Here is a 25,585-nt window from a genome sequence, read left to right as displayed (position 1 = left end):
TGTTCACACAACTTCAAAAAAAGAGAAAAGGGTCCACCTTTTCTATTTAAAAAGACATCCGTTATTGCTGCGATTTAATTGACTTCAATACAATGTGGGATGACGGACGTCCAATGCACACAGTGTATAAAATGACCATGTATTTTTGGACGTCTATTGCAAACAGTGGACGTTATTTTTTTGTTGTTCACACACAGGTTTTTTTACAATAAGATTCAATAGACTTTTCAATTAAAGACACAACCAAAGGCCAATTAGAACCCCAAACTAGAATAATGTACCAACAGCCGTCATTGCACAAAGAGAAGGCTAGACAGCTAAATGACGTCCGTCATTTTAGACTCTAAATGATGGACATCATTTTAAACATTTGGCAATACCAAATATGCTTTTTTTTTTTACTTAAAAAAATGGGAAGGAGTGATTAGCATTTTTTTTTAAGGGCAGGTGCTTTTTATTTAATATGTCCACAAGGGAATCTTTAGATTGCTTATACTGGTCAGCCCTAAGCTACAGCTGGGTCCCCTCTTCTGCACGATTTCTGTACAGCTAAAGACTCTGCAAGAACTTTCAGAAACAACCTTGTGCTCATTGTCCTGCTCCAAACATATCCATTTTAAGGATTGACTGTCCACTCACTGCCTTATGCTGCATTTACACTTAACGATTATCGTGCAAATTTGCGCGATAACGATCAAATTCAAATGATAATCGTACGTGTAAACGCAGCGAACCATCAAACGACGAGGGAGAAATCGTTCATTTTGATCTTTGAACATGTTCTCAAATCGTCGTTGATCGTTTGCAAAAAATTCGCAGATCGTTCTGTGTGAACAGTCGTTCACTGATTTTACCTATGTATGAGATAGGCTTAAGCGATCGCAAAACGATCGTAAAACAAATTTTTCGTACGATATATCGTGCCGTCTAAACCCTAATCGTTATGAAAAAAAAATTGTTACTCCGACATCGTTAATCGTACGATCGGGCCAATTATCGTTTCGTGTAAACGCAGCATTATATACCCCACCCCTTGACAGGTGCGATTGTCACTAGCTAATTAATGTTATTAACTCCAATTTTGAAGACTCATACTGATTCTTCAGGACACTTGTTGTACACGTGAAATAATAGCAATGCTACTAGAAACACAAGAAATCTATTGTTTTAGTATTTAAAATGTTATCCTAACAACTCCCCCCTCCAAAAAAAAAAAATAAAAAAAAATAAATAAAACACACAAAAACAATCAACTATACTACTATACTAACAGCCATGGTGGTGTTTGAGCCGGAAAGGGCCCCAGAATCTCCACTTCATCCTCACTTGACTGGCAGCAGCTGCATTCGTAACACTTCTGACAGCAGTTTCTGCACGTCCATCGGCATAGCAGCAGATCTGAAATTTTGGACAGGAACCCCTATACCGAAACATAGCAACAAGCAGCAGTTTATTACATAGAGAACTCAGCTTTTTCATGTGTGGTATGATTCACTGAAGCATGCCAGCAGTCAACAAGTGCCAATAATATTCTACATACAGTGATGTAGTGTTCTCTCTATTCTCAGAATTCATGCAACTGATGAATAGGAGATAATGCATCTGGATAGAAGATACCAGATAGCCATCAGGGGTGTGACTTTAGGGGGTCAGAGGTTGTAGTTGCAGCCTAGCCATAAAATTTGAGGGGGTAAAGATCCTTCTCCACCATGTGATGATGCTTAATAGATGGGGGCTATGATCATTTACCATTTATACCTTCTGCATATGCCTAGTTATATGATAGAGACTGCAGGAGTTACAACAAGGTATGTGGCATAAAAAATATAGGTAAAAAAAATCTTATACAGGCTATCAATATAAAATAGTCATCATCTAAACACCAAACCAGAGAGTATAATGGGCACCACCCTATAACCTAAGTGCTAAACCAATGCATATAAGAAACACAGAAGGACTATGAAGAAAAAGCATATGCACAAAAAGGTAGCACATCAAGAATTTTTTTTTATTTAAATAGCCTTACAATACACAATATACAAAACAGGAGCCCTAAATGCCGCTCAACATTAAAAACACTAAAATGTCATCCTTGGTCCAGCTGGCGTCCTAGCCTGGATTCAACATCCTACCTGACCCTGGACTCAGCACGAGTACAATGCAAGAAAAAAAATCCCCCAAACTATTACAAAAATAATGGGTAATGCAGTGACTAATAATGAAAATGAAAAGTGTACTGAAAACCATATCAACATGTGCGGTCCAGTAGATGAAAGGATAGGTCAGGTGAGAACAACACCCGGCTTCCTCAGGGATGGCATTTAGGGCTTGTCTCCCTAGGTTTACTGCTCTTGTTTTGTATATTGTGTATTGTAAGGCTATTTAAATAAAGATTTTTTTCTTGATGTGCTACCTTTTTTGAGCATCACCTAAACATCAGTCATCAGCATATTTAAAGGAGAAGTCCAGTGAAAATTTTTATTAAAGTATTGTATTGCCCCCCAAAAGTTATACAAATCCCCAATATACACTTATTACGGTAAATGCTTATAAAGTGCTTTTTTCCCTGCACTTACTACTGCATCATGGCTTCACTTCCTGGATAACATGAGGATGTCACGACCCGACTCCCAGAGCTGTGCGGGCTGTGGCTGCTGGAGAGGATGATGGCAGGGGGATGCTCAGTGTCCCTCCAGTGCCCTGTGTCCCTCAGTGTCCCCCTGCCATCATCCTCTCCAGCAGCCACAGCCCGCACAGCTCTGGGAGTCGGGTCGTGACATCACCATTTTATCCAGGAAGTGACATCACCATTTTTTCCTGGAAGTGAAGCCTTGATGCAGTAGTAATAGCAGGGAAAAAAGCACTTTATAAGCATTTCCTGTAATAAGTGTATATTGGTGATTTGTATAACTTTTGGGGGAAATACAATACATTAATACAAATTTTTGTCGGACTTCTCCTTTAATGGTTATTACTAGCTGTAAGATACATGCATATCTAACATAAGTGTAGGGTTTTTATGTGATAAAGATGAAGATAATGTTTATCTTTGCCTTTTTTCTTATGAATCTGCCTATTGCCAACTAGGGTATATGAATCAATAGTGGAAGCTAGTGTGTTTTTGGTCTTAAATTCACCTGGTCATCTACAATAATAATAGTAAATGATATTACATGATATAGCTTCTTATAACTCACCTCATTTATTGGCTCCAACTGTCCTTTTTGATATCCGCAATGAAGTGAATAGGAAGGCATTAAAAAGAAGAACAAAACCAATTTAGTGGTTTGACTAGAATGTTATAATTTCAAATATTACGTAAACCAATCATGACATTCCAATGGAGACCATGCTCCGATAATTACTATATTTCAAATAAAAAGTAAAAATATTAAAAGTAGCTAAATGTATAGCTGTCCATGTAGGATACTGCAGGAAATAGTAGACAGGGAGGAGGGGGATACAGCTTCAGTGTCTTTCTGTCTCTTTCTGACTGTATGTTGTAAAAGGGGAAGGGAAGCAGAAGTCAGGAGACATCCGAATGGCTCATAGTGCTAAGCACAGCATGAACTTCACACCCCGAGTAGAAATTAGGAGAGAGAGAGAGTGAGAGAGAGGAGAGAGAAAGAGAGAGAGGAGAGAGAAAGAGAGAGAGAGAGAGGAGAAAGAAAGAGAGAGAGAGAGAGAGAGAGAGAGAGATAGGCAGCCCCTCTATGCCTTTGTTCATGTGCATGTGGCTTACGTACAGACATATATAGATATATTATACTGGGTACATGGTAAGTGGTAGAACACATTTTTTTCCATGAATCACTGATAAGTCAGGAGCTTTTCAGAATACAGAGAATGGCGTCCTCAGCGGATATTGTAGGTCTGTGCTTCTCATTAGTAAGAATCTCATCAGGGAATAGAACTGTAAATTAGCCAGACGCATTGACCATTAGACTCCGGTTACTAAAACACTAGACGTTAGATAACAGGCAAATGAATGGATGTTAACATTTTGTGTCACTATACCCTCCTTTGTTAACTAAGTAATAATGACCCGAGATTAGGCCAAGCCAAAGTGGGAATTACTATTTCCATAATGAGACTGCTAATTGTCTTACTACAACTTAGCACATAGTGACATAGCCTGTGTATAACTCATCATGCTAGGAGATGGGAGAGCTTATTAGAGAGGCGGAGGAAGGATAAAAAGGGGCTGACGGACACCAATACATGCCAGATTTAATAGAAAAACAGGCTCTGCAACCTGAGAACATTGGGTCCCAGACTTTTACTTATAGTAATATAGTAAACTCACCTGATTTGTGTCGACCCCCGTCCACCATCTTGGGACAATGATGTCATTTTCGGGCAGCCGGCCGGACCGCTCCGACCGTCCCTAGTGCCGGCCGCTCTCTGCCGCGTCATCAGCTGCTCAGCCGCGATTGGCTGAGCACAGTTATGCTCAGCCAATCGCAGCTGAGCAGCTGATGACGCGGCACAAGGGATGGTCAGAGCGGTTGATGACATCATTGTTCAAGATGGTGGACGGGGGTCGACACGAATCAGGTGAGTATAAAGCACTACATTTCCAGGTTGGGGGGGGGAACATTCACTAACATAACATACATTACAAAGTTGTATAACTTTGTAATGTGTGTTATTTAGTGAATAATTGCTTACCGCCGCACTACCCCTTTAAAGGGGTTATCCAGCGAAAATATTTTTCTTTTAAACTGGTTTCAGAAAGTTATATAGATTTGTAATTTACTTCTATTTTAAAATCTCAAGTCTTCCCATACTTATCAGTTGCTGTATGTCCTGCAGGAAATATTGTTTTCTTTTTAGTCTGACACGGTGCTCTCTGCTGACATCTCTGGCTGAGACAGGAACTGTCCAGAGCAGCAGCAAATACCCATAGAAAACCTGTACTGCTTTGGACAGTTCCTGTCTCGGACAGAGGTGGCAGCAAAGAGAACTGTGTCAGACTGAAAAGAAAACATTTCCTGCAGGCCATACAGCAGCTGATAAGTATGGAAAGACTTAGAATAGAAGTAAATTACAAATCCATATAACTATCTGAAACCAGTTGATTTAAAAGGAAAAGATTTTCGCTGGATAACCCCTTTAGGAACCTGAGCCCATCAGCAGATATTGATACTATTGATACTCAGATGGGAAAGTCCAACCCTGTTTTCATACACCTGTTAGCAATGGGTATGACTACAATGGCTCACTTATAAGAGACATACATACACATACAGTGGTCTGCAGTTTTTGGCAACCATGCCATGCTTGGATTTACAGTACCAAACACTGGGAGAGCTAATGCTTGCAGATCACTAGTATACAATCATGTTATGTTTTTCAACATAGGGTTAAAAAAAACAATAATAAAAAACTAAAAAGTGATACTGTCACCCCCCTTCTCTGCACCACCCACAAGCTTAGATGCTGCACAATCCATATACAAGGTAGTTCAAAAGTAGGGGGACAGTGTGTATAATAGGGTTATGAAGGGGAAGATTTATCGAACACAGTGTAAAGTGAAACTGGCCCAGTTGCCCCTAGCAACCAATCAGATTCCACTTTTCATTCCTCACAGACTCTTTGGAAATGAAAGGTGGAATCTGATTGGTTGCCAGGGGCAACTGAGCCAGTTTCACTTTACACCATGTTTGATAAATCTCTCCCTTCATAATCCTGTTACACATACAGTCCACCCTGTATATCGTTGTAAAACTTGTCTTCGTCTTCTTTATGCTCTAAAATCCCTTTAGTTCATTGGCTGACAGTGTCACTAAGGTGGGGCTGCCTCGGCCCAGTTCTGGTAACCACGCCCCCCTGTGATGAGGTAGGGAGAGGCGGTTCAACAGACCCTAAGCCCCGCCTTAGTGACACTGTCAAACAATGCTAAAAGCATAGAGAAAAACTGGGGAGACAGTATCACTTTAAAGAACATGAAGAGGGCCAACAACATGGACAAAATGACTAACGTGTCCCATATTATTACAATATGGTTACCTCTTTACAACAACAATTTAGACATTAATAATCTAATTGAGGAGAAAAATAAAAAAAAAAATGGTAAGGAAAAAAAGGTTTAACTAATTTACTTATGTGCTCACGAGTAAGTACAGGGTGAGAAGAAAAAATCAGCTGAAAACAGATGGGAGGTTCAATATGGATTTTGTATCTTGGGAAATTGTCACTACAGCCGGTGACCTTCTGGTGACGGCCCTGGCTTCCCAGCACACCGTCTAGTAGTAGGGGATGGGTGATTGTTGGATTGTTTTTCCATCGGAGGACAGATCTTAGCTTAGAAATTAACTGAGGCTGTAACCATAGAAACCTCTGCGAAGGATGGCACGGCTGCAGACCCTCTCACCTCTCCTGGGAGATAGGGAATCAGACACCACAGATGAATCCTCCCGTGTGCCTTCAGCATTTGCAACAAGTAAAAAGAATCAGACACTCCTCTGGACGTACAGTGCTTTATCACATAAATCCCCAGCAGGGCTTGTGGGCATAAATCTAATCATAGTGCACACAAGCCGCTCACCCAGCCGCTCTTGATGAAAAAGAGAGAGGCCTGTCTTGTCTTATTGGCAAGGTTATTTAAAAGTCCTTTAATATTAGATAGGTGACGTCATACAAGACTCATGCAACGCTGTGAGGAGAGAGGGATGGGAGGTTACAGAAGCCTCAATAATATGTCATTGCCAATAAATGTACAAGCTCAGGCTCAGATCATGGATGGAGAGAGCTTTACAGTGGAAAAAGTCTCATCCGGTTTATAGCTGTGATACAAACATGACAGATTCAATGTATCTCTGCAAGGATTACTAAAGGTTGGCAACATTGTATATATCATAATGTATGGACTGCATCGGAGGCTTGTTATGACCCAAGCTGTAAAGAGTAACAAGCCTCAACAATTGTGAACATTTGCCACAAGTAGTATTGAGCGAGCAAGCTCTATTATGCATAGTGCTCGGTCGAGCATCATACCGCATTTTCTCGTTCCAAAGAAAAAATGTAATACATTACTAAAAGACACATTAGATCTCCAGCGGTATTTCGATAATAACCGTAACGTTATTATAACATAATAACGTAATGAGCACTCGAGCATTTTAGTGCTTGTTCAACACTAGCTGTAGGCAATGCTTATATAACAGTGTTTGCCAAAATTCTTCAGACCAGGGAACCCCAAACCAGGGATTAAGTTATTGAACCGTTAGGGTACGTTCACACGTACAGAATCTGCAGCAGATTTGATGGCCCATAATTGATTGGCTTTGAATCTGCAGCTTCAAATCTGCGACATCAAATCTGCTTCAGATCCTGTACGTGTGAACGCACTCTAAAGGGAAACTAACAGCAGGTTAGAAGACTGTAACCAATTATTATGATTCCATAGCACACAGGGCGCTGAGGATGAAGGTCATTTTCTAACCTTATCCTCAGTGTTTAATTAATATGTAAATTTGGCAGTTTGGTGCACTGGGGCGAGACTACTGCTGTCTGTCCCGCAGGGACGTCGCTCCAATACTTATCACTGCAGAATGATGAGTCTAAGAAGGGGGGGGGGGGGGGGTCAGTGCACTGAGAGTTACTCTGCCCCCAGTGCACCAACCGCCTAATTTACATATGAATATCACGTAAATTGTGCTAAAAATAAAAATAACCTTCCTTCTCAGTGTCCCCTGCTCTATGGGAATATAACAGAGTCTCCTAACATGCTGTTAGTTTCCTTTTAATGCGTGATTCTTCATATGAGTGTGACGAAAACAGGATGGTTGTATTGTTTATGGTCACTACTGCTACTGTCAACCATATGGCCAATACAATAACACGGTATGGATAGCCCAAACATTTCATAGACCCATGCCCTGTCCTTTTAAATGAGCATAGTGCACATGACCCTATTATAAGCCCCTCAGACCCCAAAATAGGTTCAGACAAATCTACTGTAGCTTGGGTATAAAGCAACACAGCCAGCAGGAAAGCAGAATTCTATACCCCATTCCCTACCCTCTCCAGTACATTGTATATGTCATCTAATGATACCAACACATGAGAACTTTAAAACGGATGCTAGAAACCCTGCCATGGAACCCTGACAAAATGAGACCACTATATCCTATTAGAATGAATGTAACTCTACAAGACATTCTACACAGACCATCCATGTTATATTGTATTAGGTAAATACTTCACATATTTGACTATAAAAGCAATAGACGTCAGTAGGAATAATCTATAGATAATAACTCTAATATTTAATGCAGATGATACAGATGCCAGTGAATGTCAGAGCCCCTAATGTACAATGTACAAATACTGCAAATACTGACGCTACAAGCATCATCTATTACAGGAAACAAAACCAATACAAAGTATGAATACAATACAATACAATACAATACAAATAATCCTGATGATAAAAGCTTCTAAACACTATTGTTATTTATTTACATCAATAACATTCTTTTTATTATATTATTATTATTAGCTTCTGAATGTCCTGCTATAAACTATAGAGATTTGTTGTAAATCTGTACACTTCAGCTGCCAGGACCCACCTACTTTGGAAACATCCCCCTTCTCAAATAGGTAGAAAGTCCACATCCAAACCTGATCCTAAGCCTTATGGAGCTATATTGTAATAGGAAGCCAAGCATACAAGCATATCTACCCTTCTTAAAGATCTTAAAAAGAGAGAACTGGATAAAGATCACAGGATCTGCTCCGATATATGAGAAAGTAATACACTAGGTGGTCACACAATGGATACACAGTGTCACATAGTTTTAGAATATACAATAATAGGTTCTTTGTATTCAATTATATCTCATCATTATTAGAAAATAAGCTCTCAACAATTCTATACCATATAGAGAGAAAATTATACTGATCTAATCGATGACAATCAGAAACATTTTCGATGTTATAGGAATACTTACAATCATTGTCTTTGGTAATCAATGCAAGGCAGACTGTGCGTGTGCTGCACTGATATTCCAGACCCACTGATATATTAGATTACATTTGATTACAGTGGGATAGTTGCGTAGCAATGGCTAAGTATGTGCTTGCTTCTAGATTATACCACAGAATCCTTCATATATATGTAGAATAATGGGTTAGGATAATAGAGAAGGTCTTTAGAGAAGAAGAAAAAAAAGTAGTGGGCGGGATGAGAAGTGATAAAGAGGAGATGAGTGTGGGAGGGAAATGGAGAATAAAAACATACTGAAGGTCAGAACAAGAGTAGTATAGACATTACGGTTAAGGGCTTAAGAGATTGGAGGTGGGAAAACAACAAATGGCAAAGAGAACTTTGAAAATATGGACAAAAAACAAAACAAAACAGGGAGGCGGACTGAAGAGGAGGAATACATGAAATAAGGAAGCATAAGATGCTTGGTGCATTGTCCAGTATTAGAAATAATTTGATTTGAGGTTTGCTGCAGTATCAGATACAGCCCACGTAAGGGCCCTATTCCACAGTAACGATAATCGGCCGGATCGGCCCCATTTGGCCCGATTCGGCCGATTATCGTTTGGTGAAATAGAGAGAACGATCAGCCGATGATCGTGTCATCGGCTGATCGTTCATTTAGGGCCAGACCTAAAATCATTGTTCCCCCACCGCGCATCGCTACGGTTGAATAGCGGTGCGCGGCGGGCGACCGGCGATTTGAGAAGAAACAGCAGCAGCAGCATCATCATACATTACCTGGCTGCAGGGCTTCTTCTCTGCGCTGTCTTCATCCCCGGGTCCCGCGCACTCTATCTTCTGAATGGCCGGTCAGCGCTGGAGCGCTCAGCCAATCACAGGCCGGGACCGCCGCGGCCTGTGATTGGCTGAGTGTGGCCTGTCAGCTTACTGGCCATTCAGAAGATAGAGCGCGGGGGACCCGGGGAGGAGACAGAGCAGAGGACAAGCCCTGCAGCCAGGTAATGTATGCTGCAAGAACTGCAAGGACATCGGTAACGATGTCCTTGCAGCCCTCGCTCAACGATCATCGGGCCGTGGAATAGGCCCAGTAAACGAGCGGCGATCTAGCAGATCGCCGCTCGTTTACATCGTTGATCGGGCCCTCCTCGGCCCATGGAATAGGACCCTTAGTCAGGCTTTACTGTAGTAGCAGGCCAGGCTGAGGTTAGATGCTGGTAATGACTGCAACACATATGCAGCTTCATAATAAATACCCACAGTTTCTAGCATGCCCTGAAGTCTCATCTCTTCAGGCGGCTTATAACGTTCCCTAATCTCGTCTCCCTCCCTGCTATCCCTTCTGCATCCTCTCTATAACCTCTTCGGTGCCATCTACAATATACTTGCTACCTGAACTCAGAAAATGGCGTGTGACTGGCTCGCCCAATTAGCTACAGACACTTTGAGACTTTATGTACAAGGACTGGAACACTGGCAAATAAAGCCCTTTTTGCCTCTCATATAAACCCCAGTCCTCCTAGTCTGTACGCTCTCACGAGCAGGTCTCTAATTATGTATTGTTTTTATTTTTATTTATTTATTGTATAATTTTATATAAACAACCTGTATTGCACTTATGTATTTAAAACAAAAAAAAAGCGCTGTGGAATCTGTTGGCACTATGCAAATAAATATTATAATTATTATAAATATTATTACTATTATTAAATTAAATTCTACAAAAAAATTCTTTCAGGCACAAGTATTATGGTACATGGTTTGTGGCACTTTTTTAAACACAGTTACAATAGTCTTTGACTGGAAATTGGTGGCTGGATAAGGTTTGTTATATACAAGAATTGGCTTGGCTGTCTAAGCACACTCATGCATCTGTAATGTCTGGAGTTGTGGATCTGCTGTACCACAGCTAGTGATGGCTAGGCCACACCAGGTAGTGGAGTCTAATGGGCCAATGCAAGGCGGGAAGGACTTGCTGCAGCAGGCAACCCCCTGGCTTGGCTTGTTAGCGGAGGCAGGTGCAGCTGGAGACACGTAGGCTGGCAGGCTGGAACACAGCAGGACTCACGGCTGAAACTGGGACAGCATTCGGAAGCTGGAACCAAAGGCAGTCGGCAGGAACCACAGGCAGGAACCATGGGCAGCTGGGAATACATGCTATAGGAAGCATTCAGAGTCTCCAACACAGGGTCAGGGTGGAGGGAGACATTTATAGGGAGTGCTTGGTGCTCATGCGCTATAGGAGGCTGGGGCATGCTCATAGGCAATAAGAAGTGCAAGCAGGAGCGTGGCGAGGTAAGAGCCCATGCAGGGGGGCTGGAGAGCAAGCAGACCCACGTCCCTGCATCTAATCATTCGCAAAGTTCTGTGGACAGCCCAGGCCACTGGAATCTATGTCCCTATTGTATGTACCACCTATGACACTGGATGTTTCCTGCCTTAAAGCGACTCTGTACCCACAATCTGTTCCCCCCTCCAAACCACTTGTACCTTCTGATAGCTGCTTTTAATCCAAGATCTGTCCTCGGGTCCGTTCGGCAGGTGATGCAGTTATTGTCTACCCTTAAACTTGCAGCCCTGTGTCAAATTGTCATAGCCTAGAGTATCTGTGCCCTAACCTTGCACCACACCTCCGTCCATCCTCACCACCCTATTCATCACTGGGAATGCCACTGGCAGGATATTTCCTATTCCTCGTCAGTGAACACTGCACAGGTGCCTTAACGATCCAGCCCATGTGCCGTGCTCACACAGCGGATGAATAGGAGAATACCAGCCTGGAGCATTCCTAATGCTGAGAAGGGCGGGGAGGAGGGACAGAGAGGTTGTGCCAGCCTAATGCACAGATACTCTAGGCCACGCCAGTTTGACACAGGGCTGAAAGTTTAAAAGTTGTTTTTTAGAACAATAACTGCATCACCTGCCGAACAGACAGGTCAGATCTTGGATTAAAAGCAGCTATCTGAAGTTGACACCCCTGATATAGACAATTCTGACCAAACTGATAGAAGGTTTTGTGAGGAGTGGTTACATTAAAGAGTGCACACAGCTGACAGGCTCCGACAAACATGAGCAGCTCCCCCAGTTTTCTCATCAACCGTTTAGACACAAGTGGCACAGGCAATATGAATTTCGCCATATTAACTTGAGAAAGATATTAATGTAGAGAAATGTTGGGAAGGGAGAGTAGTTTTTAAGCAACAGCTATGGGTCCAACTAATCGGTATATGCTGCAGATATACCAGCAACACTTAACAACAGTTTAGACAATAATATATGGAGCATTTTTCTTACTGAAATTAAGGATTTAAGCTGAGTTTTTAAAGGACAACTCCCACGAAAAATTTTTTTAGCTTATTTAACACACATTACAAAGTTATATAACTTTGTAATGTGATTAAATACCCGGTCTGGCCCCCTTCCCCCACTTTCGGACCCCCGACCCCCCGCCCGGAAGTTAAAGAATATATACATTACCTATTACGATCGTCACGGTCCTCTTCTCCCGGGCGGCATCTGGTGACGACGACGTCAGAGCCGGGGGGGGCGGTCCGGGTCTTCTTCCTCCTTGGCGTCTTCATAGAGAGTGAATGGGACGGAAAAGGCTGCTGGTGCACATGCGCACCAGCAGCCTTTTCATTGGATGGAGCGCATCACATGGCTTCCAGCTTCGTCAGCCCTGATTGGCTGAAGTTGCTGGAAGCCATGTGATGCGCTCCAGCCAATGAAAAGGCAAGCGCACTGGCAGCCTTTTTTCATCCCCAGGACCCGGAAATCAGAGACATCGCTGGACGGCGGACGGCGGTGACGGTGAGGCGGACGGCGGGCGAATGGAGTGGCGATCATCACCGGAGGGATGGTGAGTATGGTGTCTGTGTGTGTCTGTGTTTTTTTTTTTGGGGGGGGGGTCCCGCGGGAGTTGTCCTTTAACCTTGGCATCAATAAAAGTTACAATTTTTAACCCTTATTTCGATGGGAAGTATAGGGTGATTTTTGACTAACTCAGTGGTTAGATATTTTAACAGGGTATTAGTGCCTCCATCTAATTGTACAGTTTTCTCCAATTAACAGATCCTTTCATTCTATATCATCATTATATTCACACATAAAAAGTTTCATTCAATTCCAACATCTCCTTCTTAAAGGAGAAGTCAGGTGATTTCTAAAACCCTGCAGCCAGCAGGGGCAGGGTGGAAATTGATTACAAGTGCTAACTTACCTCTCCCTATGCCTGTGGTGATCGGGGGGACCAGCCTCAGGACCCCTACCGGGCTTCAGGATCTCCGGAGCTGACACATCACAACCTGGCTGATGGACTGGCTGCTCAGGCGGTCAGTCACTGGGGTGGGACACTAATCCAGTCTCTGATTGGCTGAGCGGCCAGTCCATCAGCTGGGAAAGGCATTTTCCCTTGAGTCATGACGTCATCACAACCCGGGGGATAATGGCTTCTGGAGGGGGTCCGCCGCTCACCGTGGGCACGGGAAGAGGTAAGTTAGTACTTGTAATCAATTTCGGCCCTGCCCCTGCCGGCTCCCACATTTTAGAAATCGCACTTTAACTCCTTTAATTTAGTCAATGAGCATGTAAAGTAAGTGCTACCCATTGGAAGAACAACACAAAACCAACCCAAGTGGGTGGTCTCCTAGACTTACCCCGACAGACTACTTTAGAACGAGGGCTATTACCAAATTTGTTTGAAATTCTATCTAGAAACCACTGCAACTTAAAAGTGTCACTGTCATTTGAAAAAACTTTTGACATGATTTAAATTCAGGTACAGAGCAACAGTCTGCTGTGTACTGAAATGTTCTGCAACAACTCTGGGCAGGAGTGCTGTGGGAAGGGAGTAGACAGGGTGGGAGGGTTGTGATGGAAAGCAATGCATCGTGGGGATTGTGGTATTGAGCAACCAATTAACCAGAGATTAGTGGGAGGACATGGTATTGGAGAGGATTATTATAAACCCACAAAAATAAATGATTGGAGTTTTCAGAACTGTAGCAGACAGGTAAGTGATGCCACATGCTTCTGCAGCATTTTTTTTAACCGGATTTCGCGTACCCCTTTAAGCCAATGAATAGTTGGTCTAAACCTAGACAGAATAACAGATTTATCAAACAGCTTGACATTTTGATAAATCTAAGGTATTTTCTATGGCCTTACTCTAAAGGTGGCCATACACCAATAACTATCGACCATTGGTCTTCTCTTCTCTCTGTACATATGAACGCTCAGCATGGAGGATAACGTGTATAGGAACCATAACTTTTCATAGGAACTAGACAATTTTATTTAATGTATACTACTATGTCCTCCAGAAAGGGCCCCATGACACCTATATTTCAGAGCCATGCATTTCAACCCTGTCTGACAACATGTAGATTCCTAACATGGGAAAAGGCCCTCACTCCTGTATTACATTTCGTTCTAATATCGGGGAATAGTCCCAACTCTGAAATCCTTACATGCTAATAACCTGAACTATAATCTGTTATGGCTGGTATATAAACAGTAATACTCATACCTTCGCACGACGACACCTTAGTCCTACAGTGCTGCTACAAGATGCCTCTTGAGAATGTATCAACTGCTATTAAATTGCTGCAATACTGAGAAAGCATCTTTGTTCAGCAAATAGTAGTCAGAACTAGACACAATATTCGATTAAAAGGGTGTCCTTAAAATCTATACCTGGTCCTGCAGCTGGGGGTGACTGGGGCATGAGGACAGCTGGGGGTGTCTCGGGCAGGGGGTGACTTGGGCAGGGGGTCAGCTGGGATTGACTGGGGCAGCGGGGTGACTTGGGCAGGGGGACAGCTGGCGGTGACTGGGGCAGAGGAGAAGCTGGGACAGCTGGGGGTGACTGGGACAGGAGAGTAGCTGGTTGTGACTGGGGCAGAAGGGCAGCTGGGGGTGACTGGGGCAGACTGGGGGACGAGGACAGCTGGGGGTGATTGGGGAAGAGAGGAAGCTTGGGGTGATCTGGGCAGAAGGGCAGCAGGGGGGCACATACTCGATATATCCTCTCTCTCCCACCCTGCTCACCCAGGGCACACGCACTCCCCTCCGGGCCGGGAGGGGAGCGTGTGTGCTCTGAGCTCTCTTGTCCCTATATGTGTATGGGGTGGGGGTGGGTCAGTGGCTGTTGGAGGGGGAAGGGGCAGTGATTCACTGGTGTGAGTCGTCCTACCATGGAGACAGACCACGTCTAGTTCCCCCCCTCCATGGTGCGATCTGTATGGCAGCTGCGTGGTTTGCCTCCATCATAGCTACACCAGTATAGATGGGTATAGACACGTCATAGATACATTCCCATACCCAAGGCTCCTTGAGTGCACTAGTTTTGGCTTATGGTTACACAACACAAGATTCCTTTTCATGCATGCCTTCAACAGCTTCTAGTATATACTTTATCCTTAAAAGGGTATATATACTAACCCCGCTGCCCAGGGTCTTAGCCACTACTTCTGAGACAGACGGTCACGCGCTGAAGCAGGACAGTGCCACAGCCAGTGGTTGGCCTAAGTCTAAGGCTAAGTTTCCATTTCAGCCTGTTTCACACTGCATTTTCCCATCTTTTTCGATCCTTTTTAAAGTCAATGCGGCCGGTGTTACTGAAGATCATCCCTGCCGGTACTGCAGCCGTGATTTATGCAAAACATATGTCGTGTGAACATAGTGGGGGTTTAAACTAATAGAATAGTTAACCAATTCAGACCAACCATAGGGTCCAGTATGCAATGAGCAAAAATACACAGGATAATTAGGTTTATGTAAAGCCATGTGCACTGGGCCTGGCATTCTGGGCCGATGCAGATACAGAAAGCAGAGCTGCTCCATGACCTACAAATGATACCTGGCAGATATCCAGCACTGTTTTATAGGAAGAAAATGAGTGTATAAAATAAACAGAAAACCTCTGCACAAAAATACTTGTATAGGGTAAAGATACTTAAAGGGGTTGTGCCACAAAGCAACGTTGGTAAAATCAGATATCAAATACGACCATATATCTATATGTAAAAAAAAAGTAAAAATGTACTGTTTTCTTTAGTAAAATTGGATGTGCAATAAGGACCTCCTGCTAATACCAATGCAAAAAAATGCCCTGAGCAAGTGCAGCCCACCTTCATGGATACCCAAGAGCATAACCAAGGGCAATAGGTTATCAAAACAAAGCAGGAAAATGGGGGATTAGTAAGTATATATCTCTCAAACAGGGCATTTGTATTTTTTAAATATGTTATACTTAACATAATGCTTCAAGGTAGAGCTATATATCCCTTTAAGGAGGAGGACTAGGGTCCTGATATAAAGTCAAGAGACAGAAATAAAGACAAATGTAGCATAAAAGCTTGAAAAGGTGATACATATATGAAAAGTATTACATACAGCGGTACTGAAGGTCATCAAATAGCTGAAAAAGGCTGCGAAATGTCAAGAAAACATCAGATATAGCTGAACATGAAGGACTGAGCTAATACCGAGGATGAAATAGACACAATGAGTTTATGATAAAGTACAGCACATAAATTATGATAACGGATATAGAGTTATGGTGCCAAAGGTTGTTGAGAACCCAAGCTTAAAGTGTACCTATTGTTTAAAAAAAACAAAAAAAAAACTGCATGATTTTATCCGATTTTTGATACCCTGGGAGTCATCTCTATGGTACACAGCTATTTCTCATTCACTTAATAAGTCATTAAATAATTTTAAGGGAGGCCTGGATGATTTTAATGAAAAATATAATATTACAAGTTATGGGCACTAGATTTCTGGTGATACATTGATCCAGGGATTATTCTGATTGCCATTGAAGTCGGGAAGGAATATTCTCCCTGTGATTGGGCAATTGTCATCTGCCTCATAGGGGTTTTGCCTTCCTCTGGATCAACACAGTAGGGTTTCTTTAGGTTGATCCTGATGGACTCTTGTCTTCTTTCAACCTTATTAACTATGTTACTATGTTACTACATTTCAGATGGTGGAACCAGGGCTGTTTGCTAGTAGTATACAAGCAGTTTTTTTTTTAATTCCCTGACCTCTAACCAATCACAGCACAGCACTTGAAGGGTAATAGCTTGCAGGTACTCAACTTAGTCTCTATCTCTCTCTTTCTTAGGCTCTCCTTCTCCTGCACTCTATGGTATATTACACCATGGTGTAATATAAGTTGTATTAGTATAAGTTGTCTTGCTCAGGGTGTTACTAAAGACAAATTTCCCCTGACAACAGACAGTGGACATGAGATTTCAGAGAAGGGAGACCTAGTGACCAAGAGTTTAGAGCAGTTCTTGTGGGGGTAAGGTGTCATTTTTAGTAAATGAAGTGATTTTGAAATCATAGGCTCAAATGGAGGAAAGTGATTTAAAACAACAGTGACCATTTAATTTTTACAGATGGCTTATGTGAAAGATACTATGAATACGACTATGTAAATATGTATATATTTATTCCTGACTGTTAAATATCTATTAGTAATGCAATGTACTGTATACAGTATAAGTTCATGCTGAAAATAACTATTGTAGAAACTAGGTGCTTATATAAAGAGCTGATACCAGTAAGTCAGTGTGTGGTCAAGCCACTACTTGTGCCTTTTGTTTAACCCCTTCATGATCCAGCCCTAAATGACCTAAATGACCAGGCCAGTTATAATTTTTGCATTTTCATTTTTTTCTCCTCGCCTTCTAAGAACTATAGTGCTTTTATCTCTCCATCTACAGGGCCATGTAAGGGCTTGTTTTATTTTTCATGAATAAGTGTACTTAAATTAGTGCCTTTCAATTTCCTATAAAATGTTTGACGGACCCCCAAAAATATTTTTTATGGGGTGAAATTGAAAAAAAAAACAACTTCATATCGCCGTAGCAAATAATGGCTTACAGGTACAAGGTGGGTCGTCTGGTCACAGGTGCTCATGCCATACCTGTACAGCATCAGTCGTCTAGGGGTTAAGAGAGAAAAGAAGCACACTAAGAGCATTAAATACTTCCCAAAGAAGGGGCCGGGCAGATGGGGTGCTTTGATACAGATGTTTGGACTTTGTATTTGTAACTGTGGACCTATGTTTGTAGGTGATGTGATGTTATGTCCTCTTGATATGCATAAGGATGTTAACTGTGGGGCAGATACACTTCACACAGTGGTATTGGTGTTGAGAGGTAGTAACAACGTGTGTAGTACCTTAAGAATCTGTGTGAAATCAATGTAATGGTAATGTCAATGTAATGGTAAGGCTCTGAATTTGTTCTTCGTACTTGAGAATGTAAGATGGAGGCCACAGATTGATTCTTGTAGTGTTGTAGGATTAACAGTTGCATGGTAGGAACTGACCTAAAGCCGGTTCTCAGGAATACAGCCAGGTGTGTAGAGTGACCCCGTTTGTGGAAAGTTGATGTAGTTAGATGCTACATTTTGCACAGTTATTTGGTGGTCAGTGTGAAGATTAAAGGATGTCCACATAATATTAAAGGAAACCTGTCAGTGATTTCATACTGCTCAAATCATGGCCAGAATGAAAACGACATAGGCTCAAAGATAAGCTATGATTCACTCTGCAATGCTATGGTGTTGCAGAGGGTTTAAAAACCCTTTGGACTGTGGTAACTTGTCAATTGGGGGGGGGGGGAGGGGTAGTCCCTAGTGGCTGTTCCTGGACTTGCAGGACACTCTTATAGCCTCCATTAGGTGAGTGGAGCCTTTCTGGCATTCACACTCGGTGTACAGACATGCTGTGGACTGAATCTTAAGGCTCTATTCCATGGAACAATTATCGGCCGATATCTGCCGTTATGGCCGATAATCATCCCGTGGAATAGAAGGCAACGATCAGCCAACATCGTTCATATCGTCTGATGTTGCAGTTGTTTGGCTTTCAAACATGTTGAAAAACAAACGACTGATATAGCAGCGATCTGCTGCCGTTGCTCCATGAAACAAGAGCGGTGGCAGCAGACCACCGCTATCATTTATGGGCTGCCCGGACGATCTAGCGATCACCTGTGCAGCTCCCCCGCAGCTCCCAGCCGCCCCTCCCGCACTCACCTGCCCGCTGCCGCCACGTGTAATAGCGGTGGCAGCGAGCGGGGAACGAAGAGTGGCTATAGACTGCTCAGAGTGCTCATGCTGCCCTCTGTCCTCCTCCAAAAGTGCCTACAATGGGCACAATGGGGAAATGGAAAAAAAGTGGCCTGGTCTGAAAATTCACATTTTCATGTACATCATGTGGATGGCAGGTGCCAAGGTATCACTTGCCAAGGGAAAAGATGGCGCTTGGATATACTATGGGAAGAAGGTAGTGTGATGCTCTGGGCAATGATCTGCTGGGAAACCTTGAGTCCTGGCGTCCATGTGAATGAGAATCTAAAGCATGCCACCTAGCTAAACAATATTGCACAGGCTTCTTGGAAATGAAATCCCTTGAACGCAATTGGACTCTTTTAGGAGAATAATACATCTTCCCCCACTGCAAAATTTATGCAGAAATGGGTTGGGGAACATAACATAGAGTTCGGCCTGTAAATTCCCTTGATCTCAATCTGACGGAGCATCTATGGAGTTTGCTAGAAAAAAGCCCCACAATTATCACTCCAACTATGTCATATATGTATGTGTATGAAATGTGCATGTATGTGTATAAAATGTGTATAAAATAGGATTGCCAATACATCACACCATAATCCAGATTAAACTAGGATGATAATGTGACTGATAGATGGGAAAGTAACATGAAAACAGAATAGCCACCGTGTCAGCATGTTGTCCAGGAAAAGAACACAATACAAGCATACAAACACTGCTATTAGTTATGGATAGCGTAGAGTAACCTGACACTGACACAGAAGCCCATTTGTATTAAAGGAGCAACATCTGTTGCTGACGTTCACTTGTTGCTTTGCAGATACTGTTCTCCGTGTGTGTATAAAAGCCTTAACCAATGGAAGTGCCAGCTCCACCCAGCACCATCCAAACTCACAGGAGCCAGAGAACAAGCTGCCTTCAATATGCTGCTCAGCTGTCTACATGTCACATACTAATAAACCCCATGATAAGCAATATACTACATTGCTCTTTGTCATACCCCATGCTAACATTCAATTACTATAGTTTAACCACATTGGCAGGAAGTTTGTTCCAAGCATCTACTACTCTTTCAGTATTATAATATTTTCTCGCTGCATCTGATTTTCCCCTAACTAACCTCAGATCGTTCCCCCTTGTTCTTAAGAACAAGAAATGCTATTTTTCCCTTTTTTTTCGGTCCGGCGGAGGCAGGGGCCTGGGGGGCAAGTGGGTCACCCGGGTGGGTAGGGGCAGGTTCTGTTCTCCTGCGGCCTTCTGCTCGGCTGGGACATGAAGTTTTAAGTTACAAATAGTAGATGGTAAGGGCTAAGGAGATGTAATGAATGGATGGCGTCCATGGATACGCACCCTCCGGGAGGAGAAATGGGGTGTTAATTCTTTTTTTGTGTTGTCATGAGGTGGAACGTTAAAAAAGACATATGGTTAAAGATGTAGCAAAATAGTGGTTGTATCTAGACATGGATCGGTTGATTTTTAATGTTTGTATGTTGAATTCTCTAATAAAAGGGGGGAAAAGGCTAAAGCTACCAACCCAAATTTTCCACTAACCTAAAGTAGATTATTTCACGGGGAAAAAAAAAACTATCTTGAAATCACAAGGATTGGTAAAAACATTCCAAAGTTATTGATGCTTAAAGTGACACGTCATATTTGAAAAATGTGGCCGTGTCATAAACGCCAAAACTGGCTGTGTCCCTAAGGGGTTAAGCTTCTCATCATAAACACTTCCCTGCTAAGCCTTATTTAAAGGGGAACTCCAATCTTGTAAACAGTTGAAATGATTATGAAAGTTCTTAAACAGGGAAACAACACAAATACTGTTGCTGTTGCTTAGCAATAGAAGCCACGACTGGCACCAATACCACTAGGTACTCATGGTCCTATAAAATTACCAGTATAGGCTGTTGGCAAATATCAACCACCACAAAACCTGGGGAAAAAGATGGTGCCTAATGGTGGAGCATGTACAGCTCTATAGTACTGTTATATTAGTATGCTGGATTCACAGGGGGGCAGAGTAGTGGAAAGGGGGTTGTTGTCTCTCTAACAAAGTTTATGGTGACACATCACAAGCATGTTGGGATAAAATCACAATTTTTTTCATGGTTGCCATTTTTCAGGTGGAACAAAAATATTTGGAAAAATCAGATTATATTTTATTTATATTATATTTTTATTCTAGCTTTATACTTTGCAAGGTTAAACTTTTTTTCTCATTGTAACGGTAGATTCATATATATATATATATATATATATATACACAGTTTATGTCATGTAGACAGATGATAGACATAAGAAGGATGTATAAATAGAGATTTAAACACCCAGACAGGCACAGATGTAGCTGTGTTTAATTTGTCAATGTACAGTAATTGAGTTAAGCGTGTCATTTGCGACAACTCCTGGAGACATCACACATATTATACATCATGCTTTTTTTACGGCCAACCATACAAACCTACTTCATTATCAAGTTAACAAAAGAATATGTAATATAGTGAATATGTAGGTAGTATATTATGGGTAATACATATAGTATATTCCCTGTATATTTGTGTATATACAAAGTTCTTCTCCAGTCCCCATCCTGCTGATGTCTCCATCCAGCAGCTTCATTCTCTGATATGTTATTAGTACCTTGCAGTCACAGCCCATCCTTTTGCAGCCTATGCCTATTGACTTGTTCATTGGCTGAAGCTTTCGCAAGTTCCTACCAGAAACTTGATTTTCATCTATGAGTTAAAGTGTGAATGCCACCTACCTGTATATATGCCATCTTCACTCACAGTGCCATCAGGTGCCGGGGTTGCCCGTACATGGCCTTCCTCTTTTTCCTCTTTTCCCTTAATAAAAGCAACAACAACAAAAAAATAGAGAAGACGTGACTTGTTTAGTTGATGATCAGAGAGCAGGATGGCTCTTCTCCTTCATGGTGACACTTCCCCATCAGTAGACAGGAGGCTACTCCCACTTGTGGCTTGCAGGTTACATCAGATGTCCCCTGTTTTGTTTGGGGGGATAGTTAAAGTGGCTGAACCTGCTTCTGGGAAAGGCTCCCTCCTCCCTGTCACTTACACACTGTGTTGCTTTGATTAGAAGTGTCCTCTTTGCCTGCTCTCCCTGTTTTGTTTTGAATAGTGACTATCTTTCTATCACAGACTCACTGTCGCCACCTACAGGCAGCCAGCTGTATATAATTTTGTCTTTTACTTTCTAAAAACCTTAAGGCGACATAAAATGAACGTAGATGTCATGCTCAGTGATGTTCAGTGATGTTCCCACCATAAAAACTAGGTCTGTTATTACAAATTGCTTCATATTAAAAAAAAAATTTCTGTGCTATTAATCCAGATTATATTATATTTGGGTCTGTATGTGCAGATGGGCCTGATATTACAACTTAGCTCCATTCATGTGAAAAATAACAATCATTTATCAATGGTAAGGCAGACCCCTCCTGTTAACCATCCTTCTTTTAGTTCTTTTTAGTTAAATTTTTTGTGCTGTCACTTATTAAAAGTGATAATCCTCTGTAACAGCATGGCCAACTTATTCCTTAGTGTACTCCCAGTCAGCACTGGTAAGGGAATAACTCTGACCACTATGTCTAGGGAGGTGGCTGGGTCAGACTCATCTTTACATGTGAAAAAAACAAATATTTATCAATATTGTATAAAAATACAATTTGTTTTTGCAAAAAAATAAAACCTAAAGGTGACACACACACACACACACTAACTCACCTGTGGCTCTCCATCTGTAAAAAAAAAAAAAAAAAACTACAACTCCTACCATGCCCTAACTGCCTTGGATATTCTCATTTTAACTAAATTCTGTCTGGAGGTTTCCCAGTGTGAAGATTGGCTTTATACTGCCACCTTGTGGACAAAGTGGCAAATAGTTTTGATGATCATTTTATTCTTTGTACCTTTTTTCATATTTATATCTAAATCAGAAGTATTTATTCATTTGCTTTTTGTAAAAAATTTGCACAAGCTGGTCTTGTTTTTCCCTATTTGGATTTTGGAGTTATTAATTTTGCTTTACCAGTTTGGCGCTTGTCTAAAAAAAAAATGTGTTATTCCAGTAAAAAGAGGTGCATTGTACTTCAATTAAATTTATACATACCTTTAACTCAAAAACCCACAGTAATTTTCCCTATCTACATAATTCTGTTGGGCCCAATGAATTCTGTGCACAAGCCCTATTAAATAGAATGGGGTTGGTGCATGGAATTCTCCTTGCAAAGTTGTGCAATTTCTGTGCACAGGACCATAGTGATAGGTACGATCAAACTAATTTTACTCTGAACTAATTATATATAAATAAACTAAACTATAAATGGAGTTTCTATCCAAATCGTAACAACAAAAAAACAATATTGATTGATTGGAAATTCCCATTTTCTTATCTACAAACAGTTATCTCTCCAGTCCTTCCCATACGTATCAACATCTGGCACAGCTAAATCTTCAGATGTTGTCTATGGAGACAGCACATGAAGAAATTTTATTGGACAGGCTGAAATATATACGTGAATATATATTTGCCCTTGCATTCCACCTGGCATAAGTCATCCGGGGACTGACTGGTCAATGTAGAATCATGTGTGTGTGTGGGGGGGGGGAAACGTGAAAGTTTGTCAAAATGACTGATTTTTTTATTTTTAGCAACAGAGATGGACCACCTATATCAGTTGCCTTTCCTAGGTCCTAATTGTTAGACAAGGGAGAGAAGAGAAAAAAGCCAGGCAGCTGCGCCTCGTGTGATACCGTACAAACAGGACAAATATTATTGCAAAGTCCTGATAAGGTGCTTACCTTCAAGCCCCTTGAACTTTGTGCATATTACCCAAAAGGGTACCAGGTCTTCAGGAGTAACTAGAATACAGAGCCTTAGTGGAAAGTCCAGGGCTGCAAGCCAACTAAGATGGTCTAAAGGGGATTCTCCCAGGTAGGGGCCCATGGGAATAAGCTAGATAAAGTGCAAAGTTGTGTGTCGAGTATTCATTAAAGATTAGCACTGCCCAACAGACTCCAACAGTAGATAAAAAGTTTACCATTAAAAAAAATGCACACTTTACGCATTTAGGCTAGGTTCACACTATGTAACTGTGCGGCTGTATTTGCGGCTGTAATTGTGCGGCGGTATTTTTGGTGGTTCATGCGTACGCTGGAAAGTATACGATATACGGCTGCACAGTGCACACTATGTATGAATCTACGGCCCTATCGTAAACGGACCCGTAAAAAATGAACAAGACCATTGTTTGCGGCTGGAAACGCGGCCGTGGATTGACAGGCGGTCCGTACGGAGTACTTCAAAAATAGCCGGCAATGATGCCGAATGCCGATGCCTCTAAATAGTTAATATATTAAATTAATAAAACACATTTTCTTTGTAATAAAGTCCCTTTCGTTGTTCAATAATTTAATTCTAACGAATCCATCAATGTGCAATTAAATATACTGTTAAAATAAATATATATATAAATAAATGTATATTTATATATATATATTTATTTTTTGACAGTATATTTAATTGCACATTGATGGATTCGTTAGAATTAAATTATTAAACAACGAAACTGATTTTATTTCAACGAAAATGTGTTTCATTAATTAAATATTAATTAGTACAGGAAGCTCCATAAGCCGTTAATTCATATTGCCGGCAATAGAGCATTCTGTACTAATCATCACTTTACTTTAATTAAAACATCAAATGTTTCTTCTAATTATGTTATCACAATAGCATTATTAGAAGAAACATTTTGAATTATATGTGCGCTCAGCTGATTGGCTGATCGGCTCAGCGCACATATAATGAGCCGGTCCGCAGCACAGTGACTTCATTGTGCTGCGGACCAGCGAAGAGGACACATCGGGGTGAGTATAGAGCTCTCCCCACCCCCTCCCCAGCACTGCACCCCTCCCAGCAAGGAAGGGGGGTCACTTAACCCCTTGCTTGCTGGGATGGGTGCAGTCTGACATCAGTCTGGCCCCCAAGGGGTTTAGGGGGATACAATACATCCTCCCTTAACCCCTTGGGGGCCAGACTGTAAGCAGCGATCTGTAAAGATGCTGCATACTGTAAGGTGCACAACACCGCTCACAATGATGGGTGTTGTGCTCCTGTTTGTGTGTTTTTTGTGTGTTTCTCCCTTTTTGTTTTTCAGATATCGGTATCCTGGGGATTGCGTCGGATTCCGTGGACTACGTCGATGACCAGCGGTGGTTTGTTGTTTTTTTTTTATAAAATGGTCAATGAGGGGTGTGGGGGTGTTTTTATTTGAATAAAAAAATTTTTTAACTTGTGTCTTGTCTTTATTTCTTTACTTCATAGACTTAGTAGTGGAAGCCGTCTAATAGACGGAATCCATTACTAAGTTGGGGCCTAGTGTTAGCCAGTATAAAATGGCTAACACTAACCCCCTATTATTACCCCAGTACCCAATGCCACCAGGGGTACTGGGAAGAGCCGGGTGCCAGTGGTCCCGGAGCGTCAAAATTGGCGCTCCTGGACCGGGCGGCAGCAGGC

At 41.8% G+C, this 25,585-nt stretch overlaps 1 protein-coding gene across 3 annotated transcripts in view; it reads right to left on the bottom strand.

Annotated features, from left to right (window-relative positions):
* Positions 1-22,098, bottom strand: part of SYT17 (synaptotagmin 17) — a 76,092-nt gene extending 53,994 nt beyond the window's left edge. Inside the window, exons 1-3 of one of the 3 annotated variants that reach the window (XM_069981960.1) lie at positions 21,807-22,098; positions 3,198-3,215; positions 1,272-1,420 (exon numbers count right to left, since the gene is read on the bottom strand). In XM_069981960.1, coding sequence (XP_069838061.1) covers positions 1,272-1,420; positions 3,198-3,215; positions 21,807-21,821 — 182 coding nt within the window. In that variant the 5' untranslated portion in view covers positions 21,822-22,098. Of the gene's footprint in view, positions 1-1,271; positions 1,421-3,197; positions 3,216-5,431; positions 5,514-8,957; positions 9,036-21,806 lie in introns of those variants that run through there. The other 2 variants (XM_069981961.1, XM_069981958.1) reach the window with 2 other exon arrangements.
* Positions 22,099-25,585: the final 3,487 nt, after the last annotated feature.

This window comes from Dendropsophus ebraccatus, chromosome 9 (genome assembly GCF_027789765.1).
Source record: "Dendropsophus ebraccatus isolate aDenEbr1 chromosome 9, aDenEbr1.pat, whole genome shotgun sequence".
NCBI lineage: Eukaryota > Metazoa > Chordata > Amphibia > Anura > Hylidae > Dendropsophus > Dendropsophus ebraccatus.
Note: the sequence above shows the minus strand (reverse complement) of the source record. Positions and strands in the feature narration are given on the sequence as shown.